This window comes from Eleutherodactylus coqui, chromosome 6, assembly GCF_035609145.1.
Source record: "Eleutherodactylus coqui strain aEleCoq1 chromosome 6, aEleCoq1.hap1, whole genome shotgun sequence".
Classification (NCBI taxonomy): domain Eukaryota; kingdom Metazoa; phylum Chordata; class Amphibia; order Anura; family Eleutherodactylidae; genus Eleutherodactylus; species Eleutherodactylus coqui.
In genome coordinates this window covers 19,236,945-19,264,097 of record NC_089842.1, presented here as the reverse complement: position 1 = coordinate 19,264,097, position 27,153 = coordinate 19,236,945, and the positions used below count along the sequence as shown (strand labels likewise).

Sequence of the window (27,153 nt, the reverse complement as noted above, 5' to 3'; positions counted from 1 at the left end):
AAGCACTTCTGTATGGCCATATTAATGCACTCTGTAATATACATCGTGCATTAAATATGAGCCATACAGAAGTTATTCACTTACCTGCTCCGTTGCTAGCGTCCTCGTCTCCATGGCTCCGTCTAACTTCAGCGTCTAATCGCCCGATTAGACGCGCTTGCGTAGAAGGGTCTTCTGCCTTCGACTCGGTCTGGCACGAGCGGCGTTCTGGCTCCACCCCCTTCTACGTGTCATCGCGTAGCTCCGCCCCGGCATGTGTGCCGATTCCAGCCAATCAGGAGGCTGGAATCGGCACACGTGATGGGGCGAAGCTACGCGATGCCGCGTAGAATGGGGCGGAGCCAGAACGCCGCTGCTGCCGGACAGACCCGAAGGCAGAAGACCCTTCTGCGCAAGCGCGTCTAATCGGGCGATTAGACTCTGAAGTTAGACGGAGCCATGGAGACGGGGACACTAGCAACGGAGCAGGTAAGTGAATAACTTCTGTATGGCTCATATTTAATGCACGATGTACATTACAAAGTGCATTATTATGGCCATACAGAAGTGTATAACCCCACCTGCTTTCGCGAGACAACCCCTTTAAGTAAAATATCTGATATCTGTATTATTCCTCACCACTCACATCTACAAATTGTGCCCAGGGGCATCCGAACTAAAACAAAAGAAAACCAATCACGATTTAAATCGCCCATAATTAAAATATCGCTCACCATAATAGCACATATACGCCCGTGTGAGAGAGCCCTTAGGCAGCAGCTGTAGTTGGGATTTGCACCCAGGAGATGTGGGAGCAACTCGCACCGGACAGCAGAAAGACACCAGTGTGATGTACAGGGACGCTGCACTGGAATGTCCTGTTGGTCATTCATGAAATGGGCAGGAATAGGATGTGCCATGAGACTATTGGGGGTCCGTGTGAAGAGCATCCATGGGTTCAGCCTCATAGGATATAATGGGCTGAACACATGGGACAACACGGCCTGAAAATGCATCAGGGTGCAGCTTGCCCTATAGTACCTGGACTTACTAAGCGGTTCTCCTGGGTATGGCTACCACAAGGAGACACTTGATGCCAGGCAAGATGATGCCCAGGTCCCTAAACAAAAAGGGAATATCAGTGGGCGTCATTATAGAGCCACTGCAGTGAGATTTATTGTTTTCAAAGCTAACGGCACACGGGTGAGCACAATAGTGGGCGAGAAACTTGGCCCGATATCGCGCTCCTCAACGTGCGCTTTAGTCGTTGATTAGGAGATTTTCAGGCAAAAACGCCTCGCTTTATGAAATTCCGATCCCCCTGTGCGAGTTACCCACCCGTCAGAGGATCGGAAGCGTTTCACGTTGATTTCACTGGGAAACCTCGCATCGCACAGCATGCAAGAGCCGCGAGATGTATTTAAGGTCCCATGGAAATCAACTGGAGAAATGCTCCAAAGGGACACGAAAAAAATAGGACGTGCCACAATTTTTTACTTCTCGCAGCATCGCTCAAAAGAAAGGCGTTCATATTCGCACGAGTTTTGTAAATCTCACAACACGCAAAACTCGTGCGAGATTCACGCTTGTGTGCAACCGGACTAAGTCCACTAGCATCAATCACCTTGTTTCGTTATCGGACACTTCCCAGAGGTGGTCATGTGGTCACATTCTGACCACCTGGAAATTACTTGGCTTTATCTTTTTCCAGTCCAGGTAGTACAGCATAGAGAGTAAGGAGAGAGCAATCTCAGCATCCGATGAGCATCAGACAGGGGGCTGCACTGCATGGAAGCGACTGCAATACACAGGAGACCTCCAGAGTGCGACAGGTGAGGGGGGCAAAGATGGAATAATGTGTTTTTGCCCTTTAAGTGAACCCAGAAACTTGGGAGTGCAATACACAGACCCCGAGATGAAGATGAAGCGCACCCCCCCCCCTTCGCCCCCACCGAGGGCGAGAAATTATTCACCTGAACACCAAATGGCAAAATGTTGCTTTTATTTAAAATGCTAGACAGGTGAAACAGGAAACCTCATTCTCCAACGAGTCCTTAAATAAAAAAAGTGCTTAGAAAAAAACCAAATCTTACAAATCTTTATACACGTATTTACAGTCTCTCCTCCGCTTGCCGCTCGTAAGTCACAATCTCAGAACAGCATGGCGCTCGCCGCTCGTCCCCCGGAGGGAAAAAAAGGGAAAAGAATTCACAAATAAAGAGCGAGAGTCCGTCCAAACGGGATCGCTCCACGATGCAAAGCAGGAGGGGGTCGGGGAAGGGGGGGGGGGTCAATAGCAGCAAAAGGACTAAATTGATTGTCACCCCCAGAAGAACGTTTTTGTTTCTTTGCTCCACATTTGGATCCGTTTTCCTACGAGAGTGATGTGTGAACTTGAAAAAAGCACGGGTTAAAAGAGAGAACAACATCCTCCTTGCCGTTTAAGTAGCTTTAGTACAGCGCCCCCCATTGTTCCCACCCTGCGATGCCATGAGCCCCCCCATAAAAAAATGCACAAGGAGTGAGGGAGGGTGAAATAAGAACCAGGAAGTAGCAGCGAGGGAGAGGAGAAAACTAGAGGACCCTGAGAGGAAGGAGAGGAGTTGCCCTGCGGTCTTGCAGCGAACAACAGGACAGAAGGGTAAAGTGCGGTTTCCGGTGATGTCCTCCTCTGCGCCGAGCCGCCATCTTGTACGTACGGCCGTCTGTGCAGAGAGAAGCACCATTGATCTTGCTCAGCCCGGTCAGGGAGGCTCGGTGCGTCCGCCATGGGAAGTGCCAGCACCTCTCCGCGGCCGGCTGTGCTCAGTTGAGGAAGCGGCGACACTTCTTGGCACCACAGTTGCAGGTCAGCTTGCTGCTGGCGTCCTCGATGGGGAACTTGTAGTCGTAGGTCAGTTCCTCGCCGCGGTAAATGCGCCGGAGGGCGAAGATGACGATGTGTTTCTGGCCTTCCACGTGGATAACCCTTGAGTAGCAGTTTGGCTCACAGGAGTGGTTGATGAATCGCGCCGCGTTACCGTGCATCGTAGCGTCCACCACGTCAAAGTCGTCAATGCGGAACATGTAGCAACCAATGCCCTGGAATCACAGATCAGAGAAAGTAAGACTCCTCCCCCCAGCGGATGTCTATATATCCCCCCTACCCCCAAACAGATGTGACGCTGCCTCGACGTGTATATACCCCCCCCAGCGGATGTGACGATGCCTGGACGTCTATATACCCCCCCACTGGCTGTGACGCTGCCCGGACCTCTATATACCACCCCTACCCCCAACACATATGACGCTGCCTGGACGTCTATATACCACCCCCAACTGATGTGCAACTTTCTACTAAGGCTTTGTGCTTCAACTAGTCTCCATTTTTTAAGATCTCTGCTTGCTGTCAGTACATAGAAACATCATAGCACATTCCCCCCCCCCCCTAGATATTGGAGTAACTTTTTAAACACACCCTATATGCAAATTAGGGCTGAATGTGTCAATGGGGCGGACAGCGGTACTCCCAATACAAACGGGTGTGTCTGTACAGTTTTAGAACTGCCCAGTCGGTATGGACAGCGGCTGGGTATCTATTGCAGAGTGGTGGCCCATGTGACCCCTGCCTCGCTGCAAGAGCCATAGGAAGGTTCTGGAGAAGATGGGAGAGAAAAGCCTGCGTATCTGTGGAGTAGCAGGCATTCCTTAGTACAGCGTCCTGTAAGCCCCCCACGCTGGCGTTAGAGGGGGAAGGAACACACCTTGCTGTCGTAATACTTCTCCCTCTTGTCGGTCAGCACGGCGCGGATCACGATGCCCGAGTACTCGATGACCATTTCGCCGGCATCAATGTTTCTTTTGCAAAACAGCCCGCGGCCGTGAATGGCGGACCTGAATGAGGAGAGGAGAGAATGAAGACCGCGCCACGCCAGGCAGGGAGACAAGCGGCAGAAGTGTCACTGACCTGTAGACTCCGACCGCTTCTTTAGAGGTCTTCTTCAGGTGTCGATATCGCATCGCCATGGGGAGATCCAGGCTGGTCGCTCGCCTGAGAATACAGCAACAATGTACAGACGCTTAACCCCTTAATGACACGGCCTATTTTGGCGTTGAGGACCAAGTGTTTTTTGGTATTTTTCCATCTCCATTTTTCAAAAGCCATAACTTTTTTATTTTTCCGTCGGTGCGGCCGTATAAGGGCTTGTTTTCTGCGTGGCGAGCTGTAGTTTTTATTGGTACCACTTTTGGGTACATAGACTATGTCGTAAAACTTATTTGTTTTATGATAACAGGGAGAGAAAACGCATCAATTCTGCCATAGATTTTTTTTTTTTACAGCGTTAATCATGCAGCATAAATTTTAGGTTTTTACACTTTTTTGCAATAAAAAGCCTTTTTTTTGGAAATTTTTTTTTTTCTCTATAGCTGCATTCAAAGTCCTGTAACTTTTTTATTTTTCGATGTACGGAACTCTATAAGGGTTAATTTTTTGCGAGACGAGCTCTAGTTTTTGTTGGTACCATTCTAGGGAATGTACGGCTTTTTTGATCACTTTTATTGCATTTTTTGTGTTTTTTAGTGTTTTTTGTTACGCTTTTTGCCGTACAAAATAAAAAGCGTGTTCAACTTTTTGTACACGTCGTTACGGATGCATTAATACCCAATATGTGGGGTTTTAATTTTTTTTTACCTTTTTTTATGCTAATAGAAAAAGCATAAAGGGGTTTTTTACATTTTTCTTTTTTTTACGTTTTTCTTTTCTTTTTTTTTTACATAATTTGAGTCCCTCTGAGGGACTTCACTGTACCTATGATCGCTGTCATAAGGCATGGCAGAGCTACTGCTCTGCCATGCCTTATCGCTTATACAGCGATCATAGGCAATACAGGACTGTGGCTGACAGCCAGCTCCCGTTGCGGGATAGCGCGAGGTCAGTCATGATCTCGCGCTATCCCGATGACGTACCGGTACGTCATTTTGCGCAAAGTACCAGGCTCCCATGACGTACCGGTACATCATGGAGCGGGAAGGGGTTAAACAAGCAACCCGCCCCCCTCCATCTCCAAGTCCCACTATTCTACTACCTGGTGGACTTCAGCTGCACCTCCTCCTCCTCTTCCTCGTACGGGCACAGCTCCGGCAGGGTGCGGTGTTGGGATGCCAGGAAGTTGAACATATCAAAAGTGCATTTCCTGCAAAATAAGTGAAAATACTAAGTGAACTTTTTCCCGCCGTCTCATCTCTGGTGTTAGAGATCAGCAGCGCCGGGTGCCTACCTGACGTAGAACTCGCTACGGGCGCAGCCAGACGGATTGATCACCAACTCCTCCTCCTCTACTTCCTGCGGGTGGAAGAGAAACCTATATCCACGGCAGCGCTCGGCCCCGATGAGCTGCTCCAGGAGGAAGAGGACGGCATCGTGCTGAACTCCCAGCATCCTCGATCCATTCAGGCCTGGGGGCGGGGTCAAAGAAGCTTAATACATGGAAAACACACCCTTCCTTATTAAGAGGTGCGCCCCCCCCCCTCCCTTCTATCAAGGCACCACTCACCTGAGAAGGACAGTTGTCTGAGTCTCCCAACACCTCGCGCCTCTTGCACCTTTTCAACCACTTTTCTCCATGCACCTAAATGGGGAAAAAGTAAAGTGTTAAAAACAAAAGTCGCCGAGTTCGTCTTATGGAGGCTGGAAATCAGCGAATAGAAGGAAAGCAGTTAGTCTACTGGTAGATGAACTAGACAGCCAAAAGGGCTCTTCGTGAACATAGCTGGTTCATGGAAAGCGAGGTGGAATGAGACTAAAGACCCGATTACACAGGCCAATAAAGTAACGTGAGCGCCAATCATCAACCTCGGCGCTCGTTTAACCAGCCTTCCACACAAGTTGATGGGACCGTTAATACAAATCATCTCCTATTCAGCTTAACCCCTTCCCAGCTTCATCCTATGGGTGGCGCAGGCAACGCCAGCCACAGGAGCTGATCCCCCTGTTAACCCCTTAAATGCCACAATCAATGTTGATTGTGGCATGTAAAGGGATCACAGAAGGAAGGCGCTCCCTCCGTGACGTCAGCGGCCCTCCGCTAGGTTTTTTTTTCTTTTTTAGATTAAATTTTCCACTCAATTATTGTGGAAAAATACAAAAAAAAAAAAAAGAATTATATGAAATTTTGGTATAATTCTACTGACCCACAGAAAAAAATGTATCCCATCATTAATGCTGCAGAAAACAACAAAACACCGCATGGCAGAATTGATTTTTCTCCCTGCCCTCCCAAAAGAAACTGAATCAAGTTATACGCTACTTCATCTGCACCGCTGAACTCAAAGTCCTATAACATTTTTGATTTTTTACTGACGGTTGAGAGGGCTTGTGGGCGCAGGCAATGGAGGAAAAAAAATATTAATAAATAAATCAAACTTATGGACTTTCAATGCAGCGGTGCAGAAAAAAAAATAATTTTTTTTTTTAAAATAAATAATAATAAATAATAATAAATAATAATAATAAATAATTAATAATAAAAAAATATATATATATATTACACACACTAATATATATTACACACACTAAAAATAAAATTGTAATTTAAAAAAAAGTTATACAATACGTCTGCAGCCTAAACATGGAGACTACAGTTTGGGGTTAAAGCAACCCTCCGGGCCTGGAAAGACCAATATAGCTGCAGCACCTCTCTGATTACGGAAAGCACATTGTGTATTGGCAGTCTAAAACACTGCGCACAGCTCACGTGACCATCACTGGCCAATCAAAGCAGTGCCTAGTGTCTCAGCCCATCAATGCACAGGTAGTCTGATAAGTATCACCATCTTGGTTTTCTCAGGACCGGTGGGTTACTTTAAAGGGCTTCTGACACAAATCAGATTTTTATGCTTTAGCAGCCATTGTTCCCTGCTCTGCCTAATGGACACAAGGAACCCCCGATATATGGCTGCTAAAGCATAAAAATCTTACACTTCCCTTTGTTCCTGATGTTGTTCTGCAGCGGGTCATCTCCCAGCAGGCTCCACTTCATCCTCCAACGAGCCTTTCCCCTGAGAATTCGTGCATGTGCAGTGGAGAGGTGCCCTCTGACAGCAGTCAGGACGGGCCGCGTCTCCACTGCGCATGCGCAGAACTTAGACTTCAGCCAGGACAGACGGGCCGACCACAGCAAGCACTGCTTGTGACGTGCTTGCTGTGGGCGGCCCGTCCGTTCACCTCGGAAGTGGCTGACGGACGGAGCAGAGCAGGAAGCAGTCATTTTGAGCACTCCTGTTCTGCTTCTAGAAGCCACTGAAGATGATGCCCGACGGAGGGGACAGGCCTGGCGATCGGTCCTGGCCAGGCAAGGTGAGTAAAAATGTTTTTTTTGTGTCAAAACCCCTTTAAAAACAGGGGGCCCCTAATCCAGGACTCCACTCCCCATTAGTACAAGAGCCGGTAGTACGACCCTGGGAATGACTTTGGTTCTGTCATCCACACAAGCTGCTGCTTTCTCGCCCCCGCCCCGCCCCCCCCTCCCCTCCCAAACCCGTGCAGAGTGCAGTCTGACCGTCCGCGCTGTCCGACTGGGTGTAGAATCCATCCTCGCTGATTATTTCGAAGCGCAGGTGGGGGCTGCCTCTCCTTGGTAGCAGGTTTTCCTTGTTCGCCAGAAAACGGTCCTCAAATTCATCAAAATTGGGCGAGAAATCTGTAAGGACGGAAAAACAAGACCCCAGTAAATGTCCTTTCTGTGTAACCCCACAGGCCGTGGGTGCAGCGAGTCAGTAATGGGGGTGCGCCAGGATATCAACCAGGAGCTTTAAGCGGATAGTCCCATCACACTGACTCCCCCTATCCACTGAATGGGGAATAACTTGCCAAATCGGTGTGATGGGAATACCCTTTAATGTGACCCTTTGTGTGGGACCACTCGGGGTTCTGCGAGGGTTGGGAGTGGGGTCCTCATTACCTGGCGCGTGCTCAGACACAGGGGAATGTTTGGCTGACTCCGTCGCTGGATATTCAGTTTTCACATCCACAGTGAGGTCTAAATGAAGCCTAAAAGGAAACAAAAACATAAAATACATACAAACCAGCGGCGCCACCAATACAAGAGGAGCGGTACTACAACCACAGGAGCCAGAACTCACCCATTTAGGTTTACACTTCCATTCTCTTCCTCTATCAAGTCAAGGGCCGAAATCTCCGGGACGGGCGGTTCTTTCGTCTTACGCTTTGGTCTGTAATAGATGAACAGCAGTAAGAACACAAGAACCAAGTTATATACAAGATGTCAATCTGGAGAATAGTGAGTGCAGCTCTGGAGTATAATACAGGATGTAACTCAGGAGCCGTACAGGATAAGTAATGTATGTACACAGTGACTCCACCAGCAGAATAGTGAGTGCAGCTCTGGAGTATAATACAGGATGTAACTCAGGAGCAGTGCAGGATAAGTAATGTATGTACACAGTGACTCCACCAGCAGAATAGTGAGTGCAGCTCTGGAGTATAATACAGGATGTAACTCAGGAGCCGTACAGGATAAGTAATGTATGTACACAGTGACTCCACCAGCAGAATAGTGAGTGCAGCTCTGGAGTATAATACATACAGGATGTAACTCAGGGTCAGTACAGGATAAGTAATGTACGTACACAGTGACTCCACCAGCAGAATAGTGAGTGCAGCTCTGGAGTATAATACATACAGGATGTAACTCAGGGTCAGTACAGGATAAGTAATGTATGTACACAGTGACTCCACCTGCAGAATAGTGAATGCAGCTCTGGAGTATAATACAGGATGTAACTCAGGATCACTGAAAAATAAGTAATGTATGTACACAGTGACTCCACCAGCAGAATAGTGAGTGCAGCTCTGGAGTATAATACAGGATGTAACTCAGGATCAGTACAGGATAAGTAATGTATGTACACAGTGACTCCACCAGCAGAATAGTGAGTGCAGCTCTGGAGTATAATACAGGATGTAACTCAGGATCTGTACAGGATAAGTAATGTATGTACATAGTGACTCCACCAGCAGCATAGTGAGTGCAGCTCTGGAGTATAATACAGGATGTAACTCAGGATCAGTACTGGATAAGTAATGTATGTACACAGTGACTCCACCAGCAGAATAGTGAGTGCAGCTCTGGAGTATAATACATGATGTAATTCAGGATCTGTACAGGATAAGTAATGTATGTACATAGTGACTCCACCAGCAGCATAGTGAGCGCAGCTCTGGAGTATAATACAGGATTTAACTCAGGATCAGTACAGGAATAGTTAAAGAGACTACACTACTGTTGATCTGTTTTCAGCATAGGTCATTAATAGTTGATCGTGGGGGTCTGCCGCTTGGGATCCCCACCGATCAGCTAATTGACGTGACACAACACTTGCATGAGCGCCACTGACATTTCAGTCCACACCAGGCACAGCACCGTACACAGTATAGCAGCTGCGCCGGCCTCTGCAGCTCAGTCCATTTCATTTAAATGGGATGGAGCTGCTCTCCGGCCATATAACAGACGTATGCGACGTCATAGTCTTCCTCAAATCAGCTGATCGGTGGGGTTCCTCGAGACAGTTATCACTAGTGTGTCCCACATGTACTTCAGTGACCTCTGGCACGTACCTTACGTTTACCGCCTTCTGTGATGTGCAATTGAGGTTTGTCGCCGCAGGCTGCACTAGTCTCTGCATGTTCAGCGCTTCCAGTTTATTAGTCAAGTCAAGTTTGATTTTCTTGCTGGAATTACAGCTATTGGGCTCGTTGCCGAGTCTCTTGATGCAGCAGACAGTTTGTACCTGGACAGGCTTAGGGGGGGCGGGTTGTATGTGGGGCAGTTGTACCTGTGCCTGAGAATGGGAAGGGGTAGGAGCCTGAGAATGAGCAGGAGTGACGCTGAGTAGTCCTGCATTCATAGGAAGACCCTGCAGAAGACAAGTCTGAGGGATGCCAGTGATTGTTGGGGCCATCAAGGTCTGCGCCCCAAGAGTAAGCTGCCCCGTCCCTTGCACCACGTTTAGCATTGGAAGGACGCGCAATGTCCATGCCTGAGGGGCAGCGGTGCCAGCCTGTATTAAAACTGCGCCAAGGTTTGCATTTGGGAGCTGCGCTGGCGGAGGAATCTTAGCTGCAGTAGTCTGAGGAAGACAAGAAACAGGAACTTTGCTGGCAATTTTGGGAGCCACTTTACTGGGCGGCCTTGAAAGGGCGAGCCGTGCAAGCTGAAGAGAGTCAGATTTGGAAGGGTCTTGCAGCGGCACAGGATTTCCCGCCATATCAAGCCCGCCGCCCTGCATATTTATAAGCATTTGGCCTGTTTGCTTGTTGACGTAAATAATGTTTGATCCCGAGTTGCTGACAGCGAGTGATGCAGGATCCCTGGGGCATAAGGGGCCATTGGTGGGCATGGCCATCAGCGGACGACACACCCTTTGCACTTGTGGTGGGTCCCTGAGCGGTGGCGGTCCTTGTGTTAAGCACTCCATGCCATTAGACAGCGAGGGAGCTGCGATGCCATTCAGAATGACAGCAGAGCTTGTGGCAGCGGGAGAGGACACCTCCGGCTGCTCCTGAGCCTGCGGACCCCTCGTTCCAGATTCCCCAGCTGCCTTCAACACAAACTCCACTATATCCGACGGCAGGTGGGAGGGAGGTTTTCCACTACCCAGAGGTCCATTGTGGCTTTGTGGAGTGTCCTCACTATCCGTACCGTCATGGATGCCGTCCAGCTGTTCAATATGTCCAGACAGTGCAGTAGATAGCAGTGGGCTCAAAGGTTCATGTGACACCACCGTCCGCGTCAGCCCATAGTACTGTTCGCCTGCCTCCTCCTCCGAGCTACTCCCACCCTCAGATTCATCTGCAGGAACCTCAGTGCCTACAATAAGCTGAGCTCCACACTGCAAAGGACCGGTGACCGACTCCGATGACACCGCTTCACCAATGCCACATAGTAGCTCCATTGGGGTCTCGGCAGACGAGCGGCGAGTAACAGGCAGAGAAGGGTTGGAGGGTGGTGGGCTAGAAATCCGCGCAGAAGTCTGACGATTGGCTCTGGGCGAAGGGACCAATGGGCGCCTGGTCCTGCGAAGAGGCGTCACCTCAGGATCGCTGATGGTTAGGATGTGATGGGGCAATGAGGAAGACGATGGACTCCCTGGAAATAAGGAAAAACAAGTAACAAATAAAGGGGAAAAAAAAACGGAAGGAAAAGGAAGGCGAAGACAACTGCATCGTCACCCTTCTATGTACGCTGGGTCAGAGCTCACCTGGTGATGGCAGCGGTCGCGAGGTGCCTCCTAGTGGCCGGCGGGATGGGGAGTAGCTTGGATTTTTCATTCGTGCACCAGTGAAGGAGCGGGGGGCAGGCGCTGTGGTGATGGGCTCTGAAAGAGGTGGGCAAGGCGCAGGGATCCTCTCTGGGGTGGGAGGACAAGATGCCACTTTCTCAGCTGAAAGAAAAGAAAAAAGTTAAGTAAAAAAGTTCTACATCTTTCTGTGTTGTGAAAAACATACCTGGCAATGTGGGGGTCCCGTGCTCTCAGTGTAAAGGGGGCCGCTCCCCCTATTAATGGAGTTACCCATAGGATAAACCAGTAACCACTTGCCACAAAAAGGCGTATATTTAAATTATATGAATGGCATGAGCCCACGCCATTTGGACTAATATATGAGCCCACGCCATTTGGACTAATATATGAGCCCACGCCATTTGGACTAATATATGAGCCCACGCCATTTGGACTAATATATGAGCCCACGCCATTTGGACTAAAACTGCATCCGGGTGCAGCAGTGGGGATCGGTGAGAACACTGATCCCTGCTGTTAACTCCTTAAATGCCATGATCAATGTATTTAGCCGCAGCAAAAACCGCAACATTTCCGTTGGGAGAACCGCCCCGGAAAAAGCCGCGGCGGCTTTGAAGCGGCCTGGTCGCTCGCTCTTCCGCTGCGGCCAGCACTCCCCCATAGAGAAGAGTGCGGCCGCAGCGGGGAAAAAAAAAAAAAAAAAAGACATGCTGCATTCGGCAAATCCGTGCCGCAGCAGCGGCTTCTGCCGGCTTAGCCACGGCGGATTTGCCGTCACGTGTGGACGAGATTTCTGAGAAATCTCGTCCACATGGCTGGCTAATCCCGGGATTAGCGGCCGCGGCGAAATTCTGCACGGAACTTCCGCTGCAAATCTGCCCCGTGTGAACCCAGCCTTAGGGTTTAAAGCAGTGTCCCCCAACTCAAACCCTCAGAGACTTCGAACAGGTCATGTGTTCAGAATTTCCTCAATATTGCACATTGCCACAGGGTGTTCTTACTAAAGGATATCATGAAAACATGACCTGTTGGAGGTCTGAGGGCTGGAGTTGGGAAACACTGGATTAAGGGGTTAATATGTGAACAGTGCGATTCTAATTAGCAGACACAGACATAGCAGGTTGTCCATGTCGGTTTCTGCAGCTCAGTACCATTCAGGTTGTGGGCTGGCCTGTTCTCCCCTTTTGGTAGCTACATCAGTAGGGTTCCTGCCCCCCACCGGTGTGTTAGTAAGTAGTGCCGTTACCTGGGATGGGTCCTGGACTGTGAATGATGGTTTTATTATCACCAAGCCCCTCCAGTCCTTCTAGGGGAAAATCACCCTCTTTCGGACGATGCTCGACAACCCTGCATTTGTACCAGCAGCGCCGCCTGGCATCCAGCGTGCTCCAGTATAAGCGCGAACACCTGGGGAAGAACGAAAACAGGATTTTTGTTAATTACCGTTAAAATCCATTGTTTATTGAGGGACACAACACGACCATGGCTATAACTGCTAGGATATAACTAGGAGGCGGGTGCCAAGTCCCTCCTACCAGCTGCCCCAACCCCCCCTTACTGCAGGCACTGAGCTGAATCAGTTTGTACATAATCAGCAGCAGAAACAAAGTAACGCAGGACATCAAATACAAACCATACTAAAAAAAAAAAATTGAAAAAAACGGCACTTTTTAAGAATCAGAAAAATCTGCGGATCCCTTATAGAAAGGCAACCAGGGTCCATGAAATACAAATATTGGGTGGGTGCTGGGAGGAGGACCTGGCCAACTGCCTGTGTACTTCAAGAACGAAGTTCCGGGCGCTAACAGGAATTCGCCCCCAACCCACCAGCTTCGGCCTGAGAAGCCGGGACCCAAATCAGAGGTGCAAGCCTGCAGGTCAGGTGCTGCTAGCTCTGAAGGAGCCCTGCAGGAAGACAAACCAGCAGGAGTCTTCCGCTCCCCAGCAAAGGTGTGGCATAGAGAGGAGGCCATGATAGGGACAAGCCCTCAAGAGCTTGAAGAAGAATGAGGAGTACAGAGAAGGCAAATGAAGACCTCCTAACCAGATAGCTGCCCAGGACATGAGGAAACACTAGAAGACGACAAAAAGGAGGGAAGGATTGTCCCAGAGTGGATAGTGGGCCGGGAAGAGTCACTATATTAAGGGGGACTCTATAGCTGGCAGGCCACAGAGGAGTTAGAGCTGGTCTTTGCCTCCTTTACTCTGGAAGTAGGGCAGGCAACAGAGATCTTAGAGCCACTCTGTTTTCCCTCCTCACATAGGGCGAAGCAGGTGATCTTGTGACCGCCCTTTATTCACAATGTAAAAGGTGAAATAAAGAAGAATAAAAAAAAACAAAAACGTAAGAGAAGACCTACGGAGCCGCATAGCGTGATTTTATCACCTTTGTGAAACCGGCCCAAGGAAGAGTATAGGCAGATAATGACCTCATGTGATCTAGACTCTATGCTTCTCTTAATACATCCCAGAATTGTGTTTGCCTTTTTGCTGCTGCATCACATTGTTGACTCATGTTCAGTCTATGATCTATTAGTATACAGAAGTCTTTTTCACATGTGCTGCTGCTTAGCCCAATTCCTCCCATTCTGTATGTGCTTTTTCATTTCTCTTGCCCAGATGTAGGACTTTGCATTTCTCCTTGTTAAATACCAGTCAGTTAGGGTTCAAGCTTTTCTAGATATTTTTGATTCTCTCCCCCCTCTCTATCTTTGGTGATATACCACTAGCGCCATGTGTGCCGCCAAAATGCAGAGCTCGATAAAGCTCAGATACAAAGACCAGCTTACAGGCCCAGTCAGTTAGACCATCAGCCATATTATGGTGACTGTTATACACCTTACCACACAGCTATACGCCACATACACCTGAACACAGCAACACGGACGGGTTTTCAGCATCACAAAGCCAGTCGTCAAGCATGCCATATGGACCAGGACCTGCTGCTCACATGGGCGAGAATCTTGTGCATCAAGAGATTCTCATTGTTCAGTCGTTGGCTGCGCTTAAACTGAACGATTATCGTTCAGTTTTACTCATTTAACGATTTTCTGGCCGATAACCATTCTGTATAAAATGGGGCAATACTAACTGGTATCACATACACAACAGCTGCACACTTACTGATAGCCAACTGGATAAATCTTCCTCTCTGACACCGATAAATCGGTCAGCATGCCCAGGGTGTCGATCTTCATAGAACCTTTGGAGGACAGCGGAAATAAGAGTTAAAAAGAGATGCAACGTTCTCTGTTGATAAAATCCATAAAAGGGAATGGTGCCCACTAGTGGCAAAGTTATGTAATAAGGAACTATCCATAAGTGTTCCCTATATATGGGGTCATCGTACACCATTCTTACAGCACAACCCCAAATGTCAGGAATCTAAGTGAAGAGCCACTTGGAAGAGCAGAGGTTCACCATGGAGCAGACACCATGACCGCACTGCTACCTTCCATCCACCGCCGAGTGCCCCACGAGGCAAGCCTGGAAGTGAACGCTTCCTGTCGGTCGCGGTAGCACCGCCACCAGCGATGAAGTATATTGAGTCAGCAATGTCCATATAAGATCTTAGGTCATGGCATCAATCAGTAGGAAGAGAGCCCAGCCAGTAGAATATGACGTTGTGGCACTCGGGTCTTATGAGAAGTAGGTCAAGACAAACTAGCTTTTAACGCAGTTCAGAGATAGCGATTTCCTTTGTCAGGGTACAAGTAGTCTCAGGAGAACAAGAGGGAGCAGCACCAACCGGCTACACAAGGAAGACCTAGCTATTGTACTGGTATCGCTGTACAAAGGAGATCATCTGTGAAATGCATTGTAGACTAGTTTGTCTCGACCTACGACCTTTAGGACTGGGTGCTAGACTCTGCTTCTATGTTCCTACAAGTGGAAAGCCATCGCCTAGAGCTAACAGAGTCCAGCAAGTAGCGTGTGCCGTCACAACACCCATTCTTATAAGACAAGCCTACAACGCGTTTCAGAGATATCGCTTGCATTGACAGGTGTTCCTCATACAAGCTTGCTGTTACTCTTCCCCATCCGCCTGAGACATCTTGTACCATGATGAATTGCCGTCACTGAAATGCGTTATAACGTAGTTTGCCTTGACCTATTACCCGTAATATCGGGTGCTGGGAGGTTGAACACTAACAAGCTGTTCTCTGCTCCTGCGTTAGTATAAATGGAAAAGCCACCGTAGGAGCGGAGTCCAGCAAATAGCAAGTCATGCCAGACAGCATCCGATCCGACTGGTAGTAGGTGAAGACAAACTAGCGTGCAACGCGTTTTGGGGATGGTAATCTCAGTCTTCCTCATATAGCTTGCCGGTCCAATGTTTATATAAGTGGAAAGCCATCAGCAGTAAACAGAAGGTAACTTATACAGGTGTCTGCTTTCGGTCATTGCTTCTATCAGGGGAGCGCAAACCTCAATGCCCGACCTCTACCCACCGACAGCCAGAAAAACACATTTTAAAGTTTGGTCGCTTTACAATATAATTCCTTGAGATACGGGAGCCTTTAAGGGCGACGTATTTTGTGCTGATTTTTAGTTACATAGTGTTTCATTCTCCAGTCGCATCCAGAGCTGCATTCACAATTCTGCCCTATGCCCTTGGAAGTAGACTGCAGTTCATCTGCCCCCCTCCCCCCCCCCTTTTACACGGGACAATTCTTGTTTTCCCGAGCCGGTGTAATGCTGAACGATCGGTGTTTAAACTCTATGAGGCGGAGCTAATTTTTATGCCGGATGAAACTGAATGACGAGCGAGAAGATCACAATTCTCATTCGTCGTTCAGTCGCTGCTCGCGTTTCCATTGAACGATCATCATCCAATTTTGCTCATTTGAACGATTTTCTGAAGGACAATCTTCAGTGTAAACGCACCTTCAGACATTACGGCTCTCGGCTAACAGGAGTCCAACTTAACTGTGATGCAGCTTTGGGTGTGATGAGTCCTAATCAATGTATCAGTCTAACGCAGCACGAGGGACATGAAGTACTACTCTTCCCAGCGTGCTCTCTTACCGATCATCATATGGATATTCTCTGGTTCCAGGCCATTAAGAAACTTCCTTCTAAAGTTGATACCGTCGAAGTCCACGTAGACTCTGCGCAGCACGTCAAAGCCATCATCGGCGACCGTCTGAGCATAAATACAGGAGAGCAGGGAATAAGTATTGCTGATCTGTGCACATTCTAAACCTCGGATACTGAATTTTAAGTCCCTCCTCCACTATTCTTTCTGTGGGGGTCGAGTTTTAGGGTCCCCACGTATCCTCTGTAGCAGTCAGGTTCTAGGGTCCGCCTGTATCATCTGTGAGAGTCAGGTTTTAGGACTTCCCTACAATATCCTCTATGGGGCTTTGGTTCGAGGTTCTCCCACACCTCTAGAGGGTCAGGGGTTCTAGGTTGCCATCCCCTAAAAATTGTGTGAGTCAGGGTTCTAGGTCCCTCTACCACATATCCTCTGTGGGGGTCAAATTCTAGGTTCCTCTTCACCCCCAGTATCTTCACTGAGGTGGTGAGGCTCTTGGGTCCCTCTGTATCCGTATCCACTGTGCGGGTCAGGTTCTAAGTCACCTCCATATCATCTAGGGGTTGAGTTCTAGGTAGATCTTCTGCAGATGTTGAGTTCTAGGGTACCCCTGCATACGCATTTTCTGTGGGGGTCATATTCTAGGTCCCCCCAATATCCCCAGGGGGTTGGGAGGGGGGGTAGTTGTCGGGTCTCTCCCTCTCATATCCTTTGTGGGAGTCGGGTTCTATGTCCCTGTCTCTCATATCCTCTGTATGGGGGAGGTCGGGGTCTCACCGTTCCATCCAGCAGGCTTTTGTGTTTTGAACAGAACATCTTCTTGTCGTCCTGGAAGCTGCAGCGGTTGGTTCGGGCACACATAAAGTGGAAATTACTTTGGCAAGTGGACAGGCAGCAGCCAACCGTGGCGCCAATCCTCATGCAGTGCTCGCAACGCTGTGGGTAATAAAGAGAATGGTTAGCTCTTGTTCCTATGCTCAAGCTTTAAGGGACTTGGGCAGTCTTATGTGAATTAATCTCATCACAGTCCTTACTTGAGTGACGCTTGGGAGCGTCCCTTTTAGTGGGACAGTGGAGGAATTGCATTCGCATCTCTGCTCCATTCGTTACAACCGGATTGCCGGACATATGCAAGTACTTGAACTCGGCAATCTTCAGCAGTCCCACTGACGTGAATGGAGCAGAGGTGCGGGTCCTCGGCTACCCCACACTTCGGAACGCACCCAGGTTGAATTCTGGGTAAAGGCTGTGAAGAGACATCGTCATAAAGGGCAATTACTGTAGAACATACAGTCCAAGGTTTTGGCTTTCCTTCCACCAATTGTTAACTATGAATTTCCACATTCACCGACAGCAAGCAGAGTTCTTGATTACGGTGAAACATTGAAATGCAAAGTCTATTAGAAAGTTGCAGAATGTTTCAGTAGATAATGATCCCTAAAAGGAAAACTGTCACATAATTCTTGTAACAGTAACCCCAATATATAGTTAAATGTGCGCTGTGGTAAAGAATCCAGCGTTACCTTTACCTTGATCCCATGCAAAGATATCCGCCAAAAACGTTATCGCAAGCTATATCCTAAATAGCCTACGACTAAATGGCGTCTCCAGCAAGCAGGAGGGGTCACTCGGAAAGAAAGGGGTCGCTTTTTAGAGGAATAGGCAAGGACAGAGCCTGGACCGCTGGCCGAGGTGGACCACCCATTGGATAGTCCTCGGCGCGATAACCTTTCTGGCTGATATCTTCGCCTGGGACACACATTGAAGATAAAGGTAATGATGGATTCTTTATCACATTGCACATTTACCAATATATTGGAGTTACTATTAGAGATGAGCGAATGTGCTCGTTTAGGGCAATTACTCGAACGAGCATCACTTTTTTCGAGTAACTGCCTACTCGGGCGAAAAGATTCGGGGGGCGGCTGGGTGGAGCGGGAATAGCAGGGGGGAGCTTTCTCTCCCCCCTGGCATCCCCCGGGTCTTCTATCTTCTTTCCTGTGAATGCGTGCAGAAGCGCTGGCCAACTCCCGCATATGGAATCCGATCCGCCCGTGGACATGAGGCCTAAATCTAGGGCTGGGCTTTATTGACTATAGTAAAAATTGATGACAGGTTCCAGTTAATTGAACCATACAATGTACGATACAAGGTATAGCAAAACATGCGCAGTGGAGTTTCTTTTTAAAACTCCTGCTTTTGAATTGCGGAAGGGCCACGGATCAGACAGCTTCCATTGACTTCAATGGAAGCCGCCTGTGTGGGATCCCTAGTGAAATGGAGCATGCTGCCCGACCAAAAAGGTCCGCTAATCAACTATGCTTTATTTCACTTGTATCTCTATTGGCAGCTTGATCTGTGTGGATTCCGCAAATGTGATCTGCCCATGGACATTGGGCCTTATTATCTACACCCGTTTACAAAAATTAATTACTTTCCCATGGTTCTTTATATATACACATTCCTAAAAAAAAAATCATTGTTTTACATGGGGCACAGGAACTTTTTAATCATGTAGACCAGTCTGGTGGGTGGGCTGCACTGTTTCTCTTATTTTCAGGCTTTGCCCCCGTGTCCATCGCTCTCTTCTCCTAAGTCATCCACTCTGATCACAACAGATGAGCGCTCTCTTTTGTGGGCATCATTACCGCGCTCATCTCTGTGCGGCGATCAGTGGCAGCATGAGATTTTGAAGCGGATCGCGCTCATTTGTGCCTGTACTGGTACGAGATGTTGAAATGTAGAGTGGATGACGTTGAAGAGAGGAACAGACATAGCGGGTAAGCCTGCAGGCAAAGAAGAGACACTGTCCGGCTCGCCTATTTTACATGCGGCACGGTAACCGTATAAACAATGCTTCCTCAGGAACACATACAATGATCTATGGGAAAATACATTTTGTAAACAGGCGTAGGTAATAATTCTAGTGCTAGGCTCCGTTTACTAGAGTAAAACTTGATGACGGGGTTCCCTGTAAAATATACAACTTACCCCACAAAAAAAAAAAAACACCTTTCAAATGGAAAAATAAAGTTATGGCTCTTGAAAGGCAGGGATGAAAAAAAAAAAAAAGAAGCCATAAAAATTGCTGATAGTTAAAGGGTTAAAATAGCAGGTGGAGTCATTTCTGTGCAACAAACAGGTATCGGGTTCATCCCTCACTGAAAGACCAACGAACCCCACGGTGCACTGAGATTATTAAGCAGTAGATGCACCTAAGCGATGCACATGGATGGCCCCTAAAATGCCAACTTTAGGGTACTGTCGCACGTAGTGGAAATGCTGCAGATTTTGCCACGGATCTTCCCTTGCAGAAAGTCGGCAGCACTTGCACCGCATGTGAACGTCTCCTTATAATCTACAGGGTACATAAGTAATGGTATTAACTACTATTTTTCATCCATCCATAGGTCTGGAGGATGCTGGCAGTTGTTATAGCTGAACCAAACAAGAGCTCACCAGCTGCCGTCCTCGAGCCACAGCGGCGTGCACATTCTTCAAGGAGCCGTCATTCTCCTCGAAGACCTCCGCCGACCAGATGGCGCAGTTGATGTGGGTCCATTCATTCTGGCCGATATAAAGCAGTCTTCCGGCATCCTAGATAGACAAGATCAATATGGGTTAAAGGAAAAAAGTGGATGCCATTCAGGGCTCAAGGAAAGTTGGGTGACGAGTCCAAGGCAACTGACCAATGATGTTGAGGTCCATCCCCCCACCCCCTTGTGTAACTGCAAACAGAAAGAGGGAAATTCATAATGGCTTCTGCGCCAGAACTGTGGAGTTAAAAAGTTACATGTTTTATCATAAGCCCCACCTGAGACAAATTTATGACTTTTCTTTTTACGCCGCCATTGCACTTTCCCGAAAAAGGGCCGTCACTTGTCAGGAGTGGACATGGCCGCCCCGGACCGACAGATTTATGTATTATTTGGTATCATTTCCACCAGCTTCTGGCACAGAGTTCTACGCCAGCTCCTCCCTAGCATAGATTTCTGTGTCAGCGCACGGAGAGCTGAAATGCGCCTCATATATGAAGAGGCCAGTGCGTTGGGAATGCCGGTCTGAGTAAATTTTCCTCAAAGCGTTCGTGGAAAATGACAGCGATGACGGTAGTCACCCAGCTTTCCTAGACACACATGATTGTCAGAAGACGACTTTCCCAACTTCCTAAACCAAGTGAAGAGGAGGAGCAATCGTGGTTCATTTACCTTTGGGGCATCATCCCCGTACTTAAGACACAAGGCGCACTGGCGGGAATCTGCCTCAACCTCTTTCCCAGGCTCCGCCTCTTCTTTTTTCACTGGAATATGAAAAAAACAGGCATAAAAATAAAGCAAGGAGAAAACGAGGGCAATGCAGTAAGTGGCCACCAACTCCAGGGGGGACATGCTGGTACCTTTCTGGGGGGATGTGGGGTGCGACTTCATTCCATTGTTGGACTGGGAGTCATCTTTTCTCTCCCTGCAAAGGGCGTAAGAATGATCTGGATAGGGAGGCAACATGGCGTGAGGAAGGAGCCCGCTGTAATAGATCAGGATCAGGTCAGTACGCAGCCACTCTGCAGCTTGGAGCTACTAGATTAGGGGATTGCCTAAATAGCAATCTCTTCTATACAAGGCTGTGAGAGAAGCTGCACTTACTTGTGTACAGGCCTGTGGTTTTTCTCCCAGTATTTGGAGTCTTCAACGTTGAACCAATTGAAACATTTCTCCATCAGCTGCAAAGACAAAGCGGGATTAATACAGCTAGAAGAGGAGAAATGGACTCCAAGTCCTGTCCTTAGCGAGTCCCTGTCCAAAGTATTTATTAGGGACTTCATACTAGATAGATAAGCAACACGGAAGTGAATGGCGAAACCAGATCTTCAGGACTGCAAATCCCCTCATGTCTGTAATGCTAGGTGCACACTAGCGTATTTTCAGGCCATGTGCTGACAGTGTAATTCCACGGACGGCACACAGCCCCATTACCCACATGAAAACACTCATGGCATGTCATAATCCTGTCCGTTTCATGGGCGAGGAATATGGCACGCCAACGCATGTTAATAGGTTGTGTCCATTTATAGCAGACAGCACATAGCGGTATCCATGGGCCGTCTGATGTGAATTGCACCTGAGTCTCTCAGACGAAATGCAAAGTTACAATAATGTGCCTCTAGCCTAAAGGGAATATTAGACCACAACTATATATCTATATTGTTAGTATCTCGAATACCAATACACAACTGATCCTGAGTTATATCCTGTATTATACTCCAGAGCTGCACTCATTCTCCTGGAGGAGTGTGATTCCACTGGGCTTTGTTCCCTCTTCCTCCACTGCTTTAGCTATTCACCTCCACATCTAGTAACTCGTCCCAGACTTCATCCATGAGATCAGTGTGATCAGAGAACAGCACTATACAGTTGGATGGTCACATAAGGGTCACTTACCTTGATGTACAAAGTTCTCACAGCCTCCCCATGTTCATTTAATTTACCACTTTTCATGGTTTGCCAGATAATCCAAACCAAGTCATCATTGAAAGAAGCCTGAGGAGACAGGAAGGAGAACTGATGGACTGAAAGGATTGGGAAGGGAGGGGGTGTCAGAGTGAGGAATGGGATCAATACTCACTATAGAGCTGTAGTACCCTTCCTCTAACAGGTGGCCCAGAGACTCCAGATCGCAGGGAGTGCGGTGACATTTCCCCTGGTTCTCTCCACTTTTACACTGTAACAGAGCAAAGGTGCGATTACACAATAAATATAACCTAAACGCAGAAGTCCCTTTCAATACTAATATCTGTTGTACTGAAAAAGTATGTGGCCACCAGTAGATGGCGCTGAGGAGTTTACTGAAGCTGGATCATGGATTTCAACGAGAGCTGTATACATCTGTATCTAGTGGCTCCCCTTAGTGGTGGCTGTATGCAACCATGTTATAACATTGAAAGGGGCATCAGTTCGAGTTAAATGGGTTCTCCAGGACTAAACAACTGATGACCCATTTTTAGGATAGATGATCAATAGCGGATCGTTGAGGGCCCACTGCTTGGATCCCTGATCAGCTGACTGAAGAGACCACGGTGATCCAGTGAGCGCCACAGCCTCTTCTCAGACCTGTGACGTCACGTTCCTTCATCACGTAGCCTGAAAGCAGCTCCGTCCCCTTCAAGCAGATGGGATGGAGCTGCAACACCAGGTACAGCTGCTATACAATGTAAGGCATTGTGCTTGGTATGGACTGAAGTAACAGCGGCGCTCACCCGAATTGATCAGCTGGTATCCCGAGCAACAGACCCCCAACGACCCTCAGGATAGGTCATCAGTTGTGTAGTTCAGAAAACACCCTTTTATCAAGTTTGTTCATTAAAGGGGTTATCCCCTTAAACTATTGATTACCTGTCCTCAGCATATGTCATACGTTTATTGGCAAGGGTCCAATGTTTGGGACCCCCATGATAAGCCATTTGCCAGGCCACTGTGAGCGTGTAAGGAGCCAGAAACAGACAGTTCTGCATGCATTGGAGCAGCCCTCAAGTGCAGCTCCCATTGATTTCAATGCAGCGTCAATTCAGGCTGCTGCAATGTATACAGAGCCGTCTGCTATCGGTTCCACACACATTGATAGTGGTCCCAAGAAACAAGCTAATCACCAGCAAACCGAGTGGCACCTATTTTCCCCAATGAGCTGGAATCAGGAGAGGGTGTGTGATCTGGCAAGGACAAGGGAGTAGCTTACATGTACACACTGCAAGAGCGGGGTGGAAACATTGGAAGTCAACAGTTCCTGGAAAACCTCATGCAGACCGGCAGCCAACTCCGATAACATCGCCTCCCGCCATATTGCACTGCTGCTGCCCAAACACGGGGGGCAGGTGTACACCACGCTGTCCGGTAAGTTAGACAGGATCTCGTATCCCTCATCTGGAAAGTTAAAATATAAAAAGCCAGATGTAATAGAAATACAAGAACAGACCCCCTCGCCCGTGAAGACGCGGCGGCACTCACCGGAGAGCTCCTCGCACTTGGAGTGCACCCACTTCACACACTTAACGCACTGTATCATTTTGCTCTCGTAGTCATTTTCTTCGTAGCAGCGATTGCAGATTGGGCAAAAGTTTCCTGTAAGAAGGGAGGAGAGAAGAGATAAATGAGTTGCCATCCTCATCATTCGTCTCCAGACACCAGATGGAGAGCGGATGGGTCGGGGCGGGGGTCTCACCTTTATTGTACAGGCTGAAGCACTCTGTACACAGGTTACCACCCTCTGTGAACTCCATTTCTGCATCCACAGCAGGAGACGCTCCGCAGCTCTTGCAACGAATGCAGGATGAGCAGAGCTGCAAACCAGACAAGAGGAGGGCTGCATTATAGTTACCGACATTCTGCTTATGTTAACCCATTTGGCAAAACTTGCTATTCCTGCCAACCACCACTAGGGGGAACTGGTTGAAATTAATTCAATATAAATCTGTGTGTAGAGAGCGCCCCTTAGTGGCCAGAATGTTATCTTGTAACTAAGGCAGTACGAAGGGAAGCAATGGTGAGCAAATCCTTAATAACCCATTAGTGATCACCATTTTTACTGCGGTCTCTAATGGACTTTAATTCTGCACACAAGCCTTTTTTACGGCGCGGCAGGTTTCACCTGGTACGGGCGTCCTGAACTGAGTGGACATAGATGTCTTTTTTGCCTTCCATACTCGGTTAGATTACTTATACCAAACAGTCAAAACGTTAAAACAAAACCCAACAAGCAATGGTGCAGTCCCCCCCCCCCTATCCTCCTCCAATGGGCACAGTGAGGATCCGATGGCATGAAAGCAGACTTACCCAGCCTTTCCTGCTGCGCGGTGGTTTGACGGGATAATTTGGACCCAGACAGTTGATGTGATAGTTCGTCTGACACAGTTCACACTCCAGTAAAGGCTGAGAGAGAAACGAGCAAAAGAATTACATGTATTCCATCATCACAGGACTTGGCCAGCCTTGTGCTTACAGGGGGTCCGAGCAGACACTGCTGACAGTGCTAGGGGCACACACCTCTGCTCAGGGTCATGCAGGGTACATGCTCAGGCTTTAAAGGGCTGTGTCCACTATTGAACCACTAATGACCTATACTTAGAATAGGTCATGAATAGCTGATCGTTGGTGGTCCTCTGCTGAACAGCTCTTGTCCATGCCGCTGTGTCAGAGAATGGTGGTGGAAGCACAGAGCACCATAACCACTGCAGTGACCAGGTGTGGTATTGTAGGCACAGTTCTTTGCCAACTCAATAAGAGCTGTGCCTGCAATACCATGCCAGGCTGAGGCGGTATGTACAGCGCTGTGAGCTTCCAACACCATACGGTTAAACAGCGACAAGGCGAACAGTAAGGAACACTGATGAGCAGCCTTGGAGGATTGGCCAGAGTTAGACAACCCCTTTAATACAATGCATGGCCCAGGGTGCGGCCCCTTCATGCGCAGAGCCCCGAGCAACCTGCACTGACTTCTCCCAGCCTCTCCGTTCCGATATTGTGACACGACTATCAGGAACTAGTACAAACGTCACTTAAGACCCGACAGGAGGGACTGGGAAGCTCTCAATGCAGAGGCCAGGGCACTGAACATGAAGGGACCGCTCTCTGGGCACTTGCGAATGCAATTAGAGTTTGAATTTCTTGGTCATGCGACCCGCATGATCATCAGTAGAGGGATGTGAGCACCGTTCATCACCAATTTAACGCTGGCAGCAGTTCTTAGGGGTCAAACAAGCTGACAGACCCCTTTGAAGGGCTACACCAAAAACATTTCAACTACCCACAGCATTGGTAATAAATGTATGAACGCTGGGGGTCAGGATCACAAGAATGGCTCACCCCCTAGTTTATGGGGCAGCGATGGGCATGCATGAGCACTGCTCCATTCACCATCTATAGAGATTGAGAGGGCATCTCCCTCAGTCCGCAGTCACACATGCGCACCGCCACCCCATTTACTAGCAGGACTCTAGGTGTGCAACTGTTATAACCTTGGAGATCACAAATGGATCACCCATCCTGTGATAGATCCCCCCCCCTTTAAAGGGAAGCACTTTGCTTACCTTTTTGGCCTTCCCCTTCCGCCCGCACACATTGCAGAACTTGCATCTTTGGCAGCACCAGCTGTCCTCCTGCTCGGGTAGAGGCCGCTCGGACTCCTCCAGGCAGAATGTGTGGAAGGGTTCACAGCACACCTGACAGTACAAGAACTGGAGAGAAGAAGAGAGTCAGACGATGGGACAAACCTACAAGTACAAGGGCTCATGGGTGAGGAGGGCAGCGTACCTGGTGATGCCCTCGGCTGGCACACAGCAGGCACACGTGTGTTGGCGTTACGGGTACAGAGGTCAGGATGCTGAGTCCCCCCATCAGCCACACATTCTGCAAGTCACAGTCCTCCTGAAACAACAGAAGAGCAAAATTTAGTCTTATAGAGGAAGGAAATCACCCGCACAACACATTAGCGGCGAGTCAGCATCATGTGCCGAGTGAACACCAGTAGCAGTCATTTAAAGCGATCTTCTGGTCCGCGAGACCAGAGGCGTTCTGTTACCTGCCGTGGTCCCTTAGATCCGCGGGTTCAGCGCTTCCAATATGACTGCCGCAGTCTTTTGACTACATAATGTGCAAATAGTTGTGCGTTAAGACTACCAATAGAATACACCTGCTCCCTGATTGGCCAGTGCTGCTCATGTGATCAGTACTGGCCAATGTGAAGTGTCTTGGACTAGCAATGCACAGTGTGCATTATGTAGTTGGAAAACTGAGGTGGACAAAAAAACGGAGCGTGGAACTGGCGAATCTGAGAGGACAGACAGAAGGTAATATAACTCGTATAAGTTTTTGACAGAGGGACTGGGGCCGATTATGGCAGCTCATTAGTCTAATGTAACAGGATTGTGGACTGCAGATTTTGTATGTACTCCTTGCGCGAGAAGGGGTTCCTGCGAATGGGTGTGTAGGTACGTCCGATGGATGGCGTGGGCTCAGAAGCTGAGCTGGCACCATCCGCAGTGGGAGCTGACTGTGGCCAATAGCCAGCCTCCCGCTGCAACAGAGGGGATTAGTGAAAACACAAATGATCGATGTTGATCACAGTATGTAAAGAGTTGACAGAGAGAGGGCGCCCCCTCTGTGACGTCATCGGCCCTGCATGTACTTGTGACGGGTGGCAACTGGACGTAAATGGTGTCTTGGTCTATTATGGCCAGTGACCACTATGAGAAGGGACATAAGTACAATAGAATAAGGGCATGAATAGAAAAAAAAAAATCTGACATTTAAACAAACATGTTTGGACGCTTTTAGCAAAAAAACCCCCAAAAAACACAATAAAAACTTTTAAAAAAAGCCGTATGAGCCCAAAAATAGAACAAAAAAAATGTGTCAGATCCTTAGGTCCAAAATAGGTCACGTCACTAAGGGGTTAATGGCAAGGGAAGGGAGGTCAGTACAGTTCTACAGCGTAGGTCACGTGACGAACCTTAAAATCCACCCGTAATCGATGCGTTCCATCAGAAGATTTGATCTTCGATGAACCATTCAGCATAGAGTCCTAGAGAGAAACGGAAGATGGTAAAAGGGACGGCCGCCACCAGGAGCAGCAAACAGCGGCACCCTCTGCTGCGGGGACTCACCAGCTCCGGCCCGGACCTGGCTCGGAGGATCAGGGGCTGCTGCGGGGTTCTGCGGGGTTTACTCTGCTCCTCCGAGTCCTGGGGAAGCAAATCTGTGACATGAGAAGAAACAGATTTTTTTCCCCTAGAAATCACGTTGTTAATCTCTATGTGTGGGGACAAACAAAGCAAATTAGCTGAAGACACT

The 27,153-nt window shown here is 48.4% G+C and overlaps 1 protein-coding gene across 8 annotated transcripts in view; it reads right to left on the bottom strand.

The window, feature by feature from the left end:
• Positions 1 to 1,964: 1,964 nt before the first annotated feature.
• The window catches only part of KMT2B (lysine methyltransferase 2B), a 61,588-nt gene continuing 36,399 nt past the window's right edge, over positions 1,965 to 27,153 (bottom strand). For 5 of the 8 annotated variants that reach the window (XM_066606390.1, XM_066606392.1, XM_066606391.1 and 2 more), the window contains exons 9-37: positions 26,967 to 27,112; positions 26,813 to 26,884; positions 25,615 to 25,728; positions 25,392 to 25,538; positions 24,139 to 24,234; positions 23,528 to 23,645; positions 23,314 to 23,427; positions 23,045 to 23,229; positions 21,938 to 22,033; positions 21,754 to 21,852; positions 20,959 to 21,035; positions 20,715 to 20,839; positions 20,527 to 20,618; positions 19,778 to 19,915; positions 17,096 to 17,254; positions 16,309 to 16,426; positions 14,404 to 14,482; positions 12,527 to 12,687; positions 11,239 to 11,421; positions 9,596 to 11,126; positions 8,101 to 8,190; positions 7,920 to 8,008; positions 7,518 to 7,658; positions 5,514 to 5,588; positions 5,238 to 5,415; positions 5,046 to 5,153; positions 3,926 to 4,009; positions 3,723 to 3,852; positions 1,965 to 3,060 (exon numbers count right to left, since the gene is read on the bottom strand). In XM_066606390.1, coding sequence (XP_066462487.1) covers positions 2,785 to 3,060; positions 3,723 to 3,852; positions 3,926 to 4,009; positions 5,046 to 5,153; positions 5,238 to 5,415; positions 5,514 to 5,588; positions 7,518 to 7,658; positions 7,920 to 8,008; positions 8,101 to 8,190; positions 9,596 to 11,126; positions 11,239 to 11,421; positions 12,527 to 12,687; positions 14,404 to 14,482; positions 16,309 to 16,426; positions 17,096 to 17,254; positions 19,778 to 19,915; positions 20,527 to 20,618; positions 20,715 to 20,839; positions 20,959 to 21,035; positions 21,754 to 21,852; positions 21,938 to 22,033; positions 23,045 to 23,229; positions 23,314 to 23,427; positions 23,528 to 23,645; positions 24,139 to 24,234; positions 25,392 to 25,538; positions 25,615 to 25,728; positions 26,813 to 26,884; positions 26,967 to 27,112 — 5,021 coding nt within the window. In that variant the 3' untranslated portion in view covers positions 1,965 to 2,784. The remainder of the gene's footprint in view (positions 3,061 to 3,722; positions 3,853 to 3,925; positions 4,010 to 5,045; positions 5,154 to 5,237; positions 5,416 to 5,513; positions 5,589 to 7,517; positions 7,659 to 7,919; positions 8,009 to 8,100; positions 8,191 to 9,595; positions 11,127 to 11,238; positions 11,422 to 12,526; positions 12,688 to 14,403; positions 14,483 to 16,308; positions 16,427 to 17,095; positions 17,255 to 19,777; positions 19,916 to 20,526; positions 20,619 to 20,714; positions 20,840 to 20,958; positions 21,036 to 21,753; positions 21,853 to 21,937; positions 22,034 to 23,044; positions 23,230 to 23,313; positions 23,428 to 23,527; positions 23,646 to 24,138; positions 24,235 to 25,391; positions 25,539 to 25,614; positions 25,729 to 26,812; positions 26,885 to 26,966; positions 27,113 to 27,153) is intronic. The other 3 variants (XM_066606395.1, XM_066606396.1, XM_066606397.1) reach the window with 1 other exon arrangement.